The 9,691-nt window shown below is 44.7% G+C and overlaps 1 protein-coding gene across 1 annotated transcript; it reads left to right on the top strand.

Annotated features, from left to right (window-relative positions):
- Positions 1-2,804: 2,804 nt before the first annotated feature.
- On the top strand, positions 2,805-6,054 carry LOC123412599 (the record flags this gene model as incomplete). The annotated part of the gene is made up of 4 exons (XM_045105552.1): positions 2,805-3,840; positions 3,943-4,502; positions 4,612-5,357; positions 5,484-6,054. Coding segments are annotated over exons 1-4 (2,913 nt in total), but the record flags the coding sequence as incomplete, so codon positions are not given.
- Between the last annotated feature and the right edge of the window lie 3,637 nt (positions 6,055-9,691).

Below are 9,691 nucleotides of genomic sequence, written 5' to 3' on the forward strand. Positions count from 1 at the left end.
GAAATCATCCACAAGCACACTCCAATGGCACTCCTCTGGTGTTCCCAGGTTGCCACATGATCAAACAATCAAATACAAGTGGGGTGGTGCATGGAATCACACCACACCATCAACAATGCCCACACAAGCTTCAAAACAACTAAAATTAACATGCAATCTGTCATAAACAGCATCATAACAGTTTGTCTACAACATGCAAAGTACCTACAACCACCCAAATGAGCCAAACAAGATATGTGGCAAAAGCCATTCAAAAGATCTATAAGCCTGTGCAAAAAGTTTATACAAAGGAGTCACACATGAGAAGGTCTATGGACACAAACTTGGACAAAAATAACAGATTCTGGGACTTAGTGAAAATCTCAGATTTTCACCAGCTACTTATGCTCTGAAGCATTTTGGCAGCCTCCAAAATGATATCTACAGGAAGTGAAAGAGCATGAAATTTAGCAAAGAGCTAGACCAGCAGAAAATCACACAAACCTTAGAGTGTTGCATGGGCTGATTCCCAACACATGAGCTTGTGCAACCAAATAAACAAGGGAAGGAAATAACAGTAGATTCTCAGACTTAGTGAAAATCACAGATTTTCACAAAGCTGACAATTTCAGCCAAGTGTCAACTTTGACAAGGCACAACAAGTGCATGCAAACTCCTATGGACAAAACAAAGACCCCATGTTGTAGTGGGGATCACCCACTACTACCACATAAAGGACTCATCCTCATAGGGTCAAGGCACTACATGATACTAAGCTCTAAACATGGCATCAAGACAGAAAAATGACAGTTTATGAAGTTTCTCTAAAGTGAAATCTGATTCAACCAGTGGATTCCTGGGATGATTCTACCCCAAAAGCATAAATAATACATGGGTACTTGCATGGAACATGTAGGCACAAAGCTAGCTCGAAAATCAACATAGAAATCACTATAAGCATATAGGAGTATTATCACATGTGAATAAAGCATATATGGCATCTCTATACCTACCTATGCACACACACAAGGTTCATACACCATCACATCAACATATTGGAAAGCATGAGGGGTTAGCACTCATGCACAAGTGCATATGTGTACTCATGCCCACACACACATGCATGAACACCTACCAGAAATACATACTCACACAGACACCTACTACAAGAGGTGCATCAAGAGGGGCTGCCCTCTTGCACATATGCATGTGCTACCACATGCAGACACACACAACACCACATATGTGCACATGACACTCATGTGTACACACACACCAACCTCACACATACAAACACTCATGCACATGTTCACACATATACTTGCACACACACACATCATCATCACGTCACTAGTAGAAAACAAGGCATTGAGCCAACCGCATTGGACCCGGATTGGATATAAACTGGTTCTAAAGGGTCTGTCCAATGGGCCCCCTCCCTGCAGCAAATGGCCGCAAGGCCTTTAGGACCGGTTTGTAACACAAACCGACCGGTTTGTAACACAAACCGGTCCTAAAGGTTTTTGGACCGTTTGCTGTAGGGAGGGGGCCCAGTGGACAGACCCTTTAGAACCGGTTTGTATCACAAACCGGTGCTAAAGGTTTTCTCATTTTTGCAGCAACTGTGGGGCCCCGCTGTCAGACCCTTTAGCACCGGTTTTTAACACAAACCGGTCCTAAAGCCCTCCCCTATATTCCACCCCGAGCTCAGCTCCATTTTTTCCAGCTCGAGCTCAACTCCATTTTTGCTCTCTCCTTCCTCTTGGGAGCTCTAATCCATCCCCATTTTTCTCCACCATTTGTCAAGATTGTTGGCACACATCGGTCCTACGGTTAGCATCAACATTCCCTCTTCCGGCATTGCAACTTTTGCTCGTTTTCTTCCTCATTTCATTTTTGTTGTGCTAGCTAGGTGTTTGATGAAATGCCTAAGCTAGAGAGAGTTCATCATTTGTTATGTATACATATGCAATTTGAGCTCAAATTTAATTATGATTTGTGGTTTTTTTTAGTGTCGCGCGCCTTGTCCCCTTCCTCACCGCCGTCGATCGCCCCGTCACCGACACAACCTTGGTGAGCCTATTGTTTTTATTTACCAAAACAAATTTTGATTTGTATGATTTACATATTTACTTGTATATAATTTTCTTATTGTGTAAGATTTTTTTTATATGTATAGCGCCATGATTTTGATATCCGTCCCCGTTGGCCCTCGTCCAGTCTATGATTCGGATGTGGTATATTATCTTTTATAACTACATATTTTCATTTCCTAATTATATGACAATTAATTACGCCGACCAACTTGACATAGATATTTTTATCTAGGAGGTAGTGGAACCAATCGACCCTATTGTTGAGAAGTTACACTTAGTTGAACAAGAAAATGTTGGCCTGAAAGAAAGATTGAAAAAAACTGAAGAAAGGTTCGAAAAAACTGAAAGAGAGAAGATGACCTTGGAAAAGGTTCTTGCCGGTGTCGTCGATGGTCACAAGAGCGAGATGGACGCAATGCGCCTAAAGATTAGAAAGATTAGAAAATATGCAATTAGTAAAGAGGCTTGGTATCATTATGTCGTCGGGTCAATTGTTACCTTTGTTGCGATTTTGATCGCATTTGTTGTTGTTTTTAAATGCATTAATTAGAGAGAGTTTTTATGGTTGGTTTAAGTGTGTATTTTTATGAGAACTATATATGTATGGTCACTACGCTACTTTGGTTTTAACGTGTGATGAACTTTTTGTATTAATTAATTAATTTAGTCATGATGATTTAGCATAATGGTTTTTGATAAATTTATATAATGCAGATGAACCGGCAATGGATGTACAGTGATCGACGTTGTCCCGAATTCCTTAATGGCATGCATAGTTTTCTCAATGTGGCTGAGAAAAACAGGCAGAATGGATTTATTTTTTGTCCATGTAAAAAATGCCAGAATAAGAGGAATTTCCCTAACTCAAGAACCATACACACCCACCTGTTGCAAGAAGGCTTCATGCCCAGTTATTTTTGTTGGACCAAGCACGGAGAAAGAGGGGTTGTAATGGAAGACAATGAAGAAGAAGAGGATAATGATAACTATCCTATGTTCGGTGAACACGGTGATACTGAAATGGGGGAAGACGAGCCTGAACTTGAGGACATTGTTGATGAGTCTGATGATGATCTTCGTCAGGTCATTCGTGAAGAACAGATAAACTGCGCAAGTGAAAACGAGAGGTTGAAGTTGGAGCGCATGTTAGAACATCACAAAAAATTGTTGTACCCAAATTGCGAAGATGGCCAGAAAAAGCTGGGCACCACCCTGGAATTGCTGCAATGGAAGGCAGAGAATGGAATATCTGACAAGGGATTTGAAAAGCTGCTGAAAATAATGAAGAAGATGCTTCCAAGAGATAACGTGTTGCCCTGCAGTACGTACGAAGCAAAGAAGGTTGTCTGCCCTCTAGGATTGGAAGTGCATAAGATACATGCATGCATCAATGACTGTATCCTCTACCGCGGTCAGCACGAGAATTTAAATGCCTGCCCGGTATGCGGTGCATTTCGGTATAAGATCAGGCGAGATGACCCTGGTGATGTTAAGGGCGACGATCGCCCCAGGAAGAGGGTTCCTGCCAAGGTGATGTGGCATGCTCCTATAATACCACGGTTGAAACGTTTGTTCCGAAACAAAGAGCATGCCAAGTTGCTGCGATGGCACAAAGAAGACCATAAGGAAGACGATATGCTGAGACAACCCGCTGATGGGTCGCAGTGGAGAAACATCGACGATAAGTACGAGGACTTTGCACGTGACGCAAGAAACTTATGGTTTGGTCTAAGTACAGATGGCCTGAATCCGTTTGGGGAGCAGAGTAGCAGTCATAGCACCTGGCCCGTGACTCTATGTATCTATAACCTTCCTCCTTGGTTATGCATGAAGCGTAAGTTCATTATGATGCCAGTGCTTATCCCAGGCCCGTCGCAACCCGGCAACAACATTGATGTGTACCTGAGGCCACTGGTTGATGAACTTTTAGAGTTGTGGGCTGACGAAGGTGTACGTGTGTGGGACGAGTACAAACAGGACAAATTTGACCTACGAGGGTTGCTGTTTGTAACCATCAATGATTGGCCCGCTCTTAGTAACATCTCAGGACAGTCAAACAAGGGATACAGCGCATGCACACACTGTTTAGGCGAGACTGAAAGTATACATATAGGCAAGAATGTGTACCCGGGGCATCGTCGATTTCTTCCAGACAGGCATCCCGTAAGAAAGAAAGGAAAGCATTTCAAAGGCGAGGTAGATACACGGAGGAAGCCAACCCTCCCTAAAGGTACTGATATATATGACATGGTCAAAGATATAAAAGTAATCTTTGGTAAGGGTCCTGGCGCACAATCTGTTCCGAATGACGCCGACAACCACGTAGCCATGTGGAAGAAGAAATCTATATTCTGGGAACTACCCTATTGGAAATTCCTAGAGGTTCGCTCTGCGATCGACGTGATGCACGTGACGAAAAATATTTGTGTGAACCTGCTAAACTTATTGGGCGTGCATGGGAAGAAGTCGAGAGATACACCAAAAGCACGGCTGCACCACCAACGTATGCACGAACGAGACGACCTTGAATCCAGAGAATTTCAAAGGTCCTGCTAGCTACGCTCTTACCAAGGAAGAGAAGGAGATCTTATTCCAAGTCCTGAGCAGTATCAAGGTCCCGTCTGGCTACTCGTCGAACATAAAAGGAATACTAAACCTGGAAGAGAAAAAGTTCCAAAACCTAAAGTCTCATGACTGCCACGTGATCATGACCCAGTTACTTCCGATTGCATTGAGGGGGCTTCTGCCAGAAAACGTGCGAGTACCCATTGTGAAGCTATGTGCATTCCTCAACGCAATTTCTCAGAAGGCAATCGATCCAGCAACTCTACCAAGTTTACAGAAGGACGTGTTCCAATGTCTTGTCAGCTTCGAGTTGGTGTTCCCACCAACCTTCTTCAATATGATGACGCACATCATAGTTCACCTAGTCCAAGAGATTTCCGTTCTCGGTCCTGTATTCTTACACAATATGTTCCCCTTTGAGAGGTTCACGGGAGTCTTGAAGAATTATGTTAAAAACCGTGCTAGGCCAGAAGGAAGCATGGTCAAGGACTATGGAACAGAGGAGGTCATTGAGTTTTGTGTTGACTTTATTCCTAACCTGAACCCGATCGGTGTTCCTCAGTCGCGCCATGAGGGGAGACTGCGTGGAAAAGGTACGCTAGGAAAGAAATCAACAACATGTATGGACGAGCAATCTTTCACTCAAGCACACTACACAGTTCTAGTTAATTCCAGCTTGGCGGCTCCATATATCCAGGAACACAAGAATATTTTACGCTCGGAATACCCGGAGCAACCTGAAGATTTCATTGCTAAAGAACACGCGGAGACTTTCGGCGGTTGGTTGCAAAGACGTCTCATTAATGACAACATTGTTGAGGATGAGCTATACTTGTTGGCCAAGCAACCATCTTCGACTTTATTGACCTTTAAAGGGTACGAGATAAATGGTAACACATTTTACACGGCAGACCAAGATAAAAAGAGCACCAACCAAAACAGTGGCGTCCGGTTTGATGCAAAAGACGACAACGGGCAAAGGGTCACATACTATGGTTACATAGAGCAGATATGGGAACTTGACTACGGACCTTCCTTTAAGGTCCCTTTGTTCTGGTGCAAATGGTTCAACCTGTCAGGCGTGAAGGTAGACCCGAAGTACGGAATGACAACAGTGGATCAGAAGAATCTTGGGTATGGCAATGATCAATTCGTCCTAGCCAATGATGTGGCTCAGGTTTTCTATGTGAAGGACATGTCTAGCAGACCGCGAAAAAGAAAAGATAAGGAAGCGAATACATCAGACGATGAGCCAAGGCGCCACATAGTTCTTTCAGGGAAAAGAAACATCGTGGGAGTCAAGGACAAGACAGACATGTCAGAAGATTACAATAAATTTGATGAAATTCCTCCCTTCAAAGTCAAAGATGATCCAAGCATCCCGTTAAATGATGAAGATACACCATGGTTACGGCGCAATCAGAAGAAAGGCAAGAAGAAAAATAGATAGGGGGTGTTGTTGGTGATGTGTAATAATGTATTAAACCTTTTATGTAATTGTGTTGACCATTTTGATAAATATCAAAAATTTGACCAGTTTCCACTAAATTTGACCATTTTGATAAATATCATTTTTATTTTTTAAGTGTTAAAATGACATTTAGACAATTTGTAAACAAAATATCAGAAAAGATAAATATGTTGTTATAATATTTGATTTTACAAAAGCTTTTGTTTATACAAAAAATTTTAGTCTATTTTGGACAATTAAATGACATTTAGACAATTTTTACACAAAATATGAGAAAATATAAATATGTTTTTATAAATATTTGATTTTACAATCTTTTGAGTCTACTTTGATTTTATAAATAAATGTAAAAGAAAACAGAAAAGGGAAACAAAAAAGAAAAATAAAAGAAGAAACAGGAAAAGAAAAAGGAAACAAAAAGAAAAAGAAAACAGGAAACGGAAAAAAGGAAAAAAGAAAAAGGAAAAAAACCTTTAGGACCGGTTTTTAACAACAACCGGTCCTAAAGGTGGGTTCGCTCGCGCATGCTGAATGTGGCCCAATTTTTGGACCTTTAGTACCGGTTTGTGTTAAAAACCGGTGCTAAAGGGTCTTTAGGACCGGTTGTCAACACCAACCGGTGCTAAAGGCTTGTACAGCGGCGTTTTCTAGTCCCTTTGCCGAAAAATTTCGCGCGTCTTCTCTCCTTCCCGGGCGAAGCCCTGCCCCGATTTTGACCGACGTCCGACGTCCGCCTCCAAGCCGCCGCCGCCGTGCTCGACCTCCGCGCCGCCTCGACCTCGACGCCGCAGCACGCCCCACGCCGTCTGCCGCCCCGACGCCGCCGCACGCCCCACGCCGTCCGCCGCCCCGATGCCGCACGCCCCACGCCGTCTGTCGCCTCCACGCCGCCCTCCTCGCCGCCGTCCGCCTCGCCGCCCCACGCCGTCCGCCGCCTCCACGCCGCCCTCCTCGCTGCCGTCGCCTCCACGCCGCCCTTCTCGCCTCCACGTCACCGTCGCCGTGCTCGCCTCCACGACGCCGTCTGCCTCCGCTGCTCCGGCGCCGTCGTCTCCCCTAGCCGCCGCCGTCGACCTCTTCGGTAAATTCTTGTTAGTTTAGGGTTAGCAATAATTGCGTGTTGAAATATTTGCTAAGTTGGAAATAATTATTAGTTAGAAATTTTTTGCTAAGTTAATCGGAAAGTTTTACGGAATCGTCGGAGTGGGAATCGTCGAAAAGTTTTATGGAATCGTCGGAAAGTGAATCGTCGGAATCGTCGGAATTGTCGGAAAGTTTTACGGAATCGTCGAAAAGTTTTACGGAATCGTTGGAAAGTGAATCGTCGGAATCGTCGGAAAGTTTTACGAAATCGTCCGATGATTCCGACTCCGACGATTCCGTAAAACTTTTCCGTAAACTTTCCGACGATTACGACTCCGACGATTCCGTAAAACTTTTCCGTAAACTTTCCGGTTCCGTAAAACTTTTCCGTAAATAATTTTGCTAAGTTAAATTCTTGTTACTAGCAGGTGTTGAGCTATGGATCCCCAAGAACCACATGATCCGCACGCCGATCAGCTCGCGGAAATGGGTGAGGCGGAGAAGGAAAGATACATGTGCCAGATGATTTCTGAAGATGCAACGGCCATATATCATGATGACGACGGTGAACAGGCGTGTAGCAATCAATTTTCGAACGACTCTGGTGACGGAGCTGAGAATATAGAAGATGTAGTAGATGCAGAAGTGCCCTCCGGAACAAACTCTGCCAATGTATATCTCAAGTCACTGTTGACACAACAATTAATTTGTATTGCACTTACTAACGAATCATTATTTTCCTGTTTAGGCGCCCTCCGGAACAGCTAGCGCAAGTACTGAGACAAAGTCGAAACGAGGCCCGGTCGCAAGGTTGAAAGATACTGCAAGGTACTCGATCGATAAAGTTGCTGCTGATGGCAAACCACTGGAACCCCCAGAAACTTATCGCAAATTTGTAAATCAGTGCGGAGTTGTTGTAAGAAACCTGGTCCCGATCAACTTAATAGAATGGAATAAGCCGAAGACCGGTGCCAACGTTGGAGCTACTTATGTCGATGACAGATTGAAAAGAGTGCTTTGCGACACAGTCTGGCTAAATTTCAGCGTAGCGGAAGATAAGAAGAAGAAAGTCGAGGAGTGGGCTTTGAAGAAGATGGCCACACAATTCCAGAGGTGGAAGAAAGACTTGTGGAAAAAATATAAGGACGAAGATCCAGTTTTCACTGGGCACCTAGTGAAGATAAGAGACGCTTGGCCTGATTTTAAGGCGTACAAGAAATCGGGTGTCTTTACATCCCGATCAGCCACAAATACGGAGAATGCGAAGAAGAAGAAATATCACCATATTTTGGGGTCAGGTGGCTACATGACTGCCCTGCCTAGGTGGCGACGCTATGAATATGCGCTTCTGAAAGGAAATATCATTCCACAGACACATGACTGGCCCGATAGGTCCAATTTCTGGTTGTTCGCGCATGGGGCAACGTTGGACGCTGAGACTGGGATGATTGTTGCGGAGGGACCATGGTCGGAAAAAATAACATAAGTCGTATCAGATCTAGAGAAGGCAATAGAAGTTGTTCGACAAGGAACTTTTGTTCCCGATAGAGAGAACGACGAGCTGACGAAGGCACTCGGGAACCCCGAAAAGTGGGGACGAACACGAGGCTTTGGAGCCACTACCCCGTGGAACCAAGGGTTTCCGGCGGACCTTGGCACTTACAGAAGCCGTGGTAGAAGCAAGAGGAAGGCGCTGGAACGGATATCGACATTAGAAGAAAAGGTGGCGTTTCTCTTGAAGAAAGGGGGACACCCTATACCTGACACTGAAGAGGAGGAAGAAGATCCTGCACCTGACGCTGATTAGCAGCAATTAGAAGATGATCATGTAGCAGATGCCATCCCATCTCAGCATAGAAGCAGCGTGGGTTCCACGCAGCTGCAGCTAGAAGACGGTCCTGCAGTCGAACCGTCGGCACCTCACTACCCCGTGGATGATATCACGGAGAAGAAAAACTGTGAGATACATATACCAATGGGGAACATATCCTTCATGGTGGCGTCAGGCTATGCTTTACCGAATCAACCTGGAGCAACCTACCATGGTGGTCAGATTCCAGCATCCCATGCTCGTGTCGGGTTGTCAACAATAACGCCGAGATGCCAGTCAATTGAGCTTGATATTCCTGGAGGTGAAGGCGAGAAGACACTGGGAGAAACGGAGCTTGGTATCATCTTGTGGAAGAAGAAACACATCGTGTTTCCTAACGCGGCGCCAAGGCCACCAACTCCTCCAGGTACAAATGCACCACCTCCAACAATTACTGAATGTTGCACCACATGTAAGCCTATTTTTAATAGTTTTTTCACTTTCGTACAGAGAATGCACGACCTCCAAGTCCACCCCCCAACGCACCTCCAAGTCCACCCCACAACGAAGATTGGGAGCCCGAGGCCGAGAGTCCATTGCCCGTGCACTCCAGTGAGCCGACAGATGCGCCCACTACGGGTACGGCAAAGCGGAAGCTCCAGTTCAGAAGAAACGGGACTCCTCCCA

Source organism: Hordeum vulgare, chromosome 7H (assembly GCF_904849725.1).
Source record: "Hordeum vulgare subsp. vulgare chromosome 7H, MorexV3_pseudomolecules_assembly, whole genome shotgun sequence".
Taxonomy (NCBI): Eukaryota; Viridiplantae; Streptophyta; class Magnoliopsida; order Poales; family Poaceae; genus Hordeum; species Hordeum vulgare.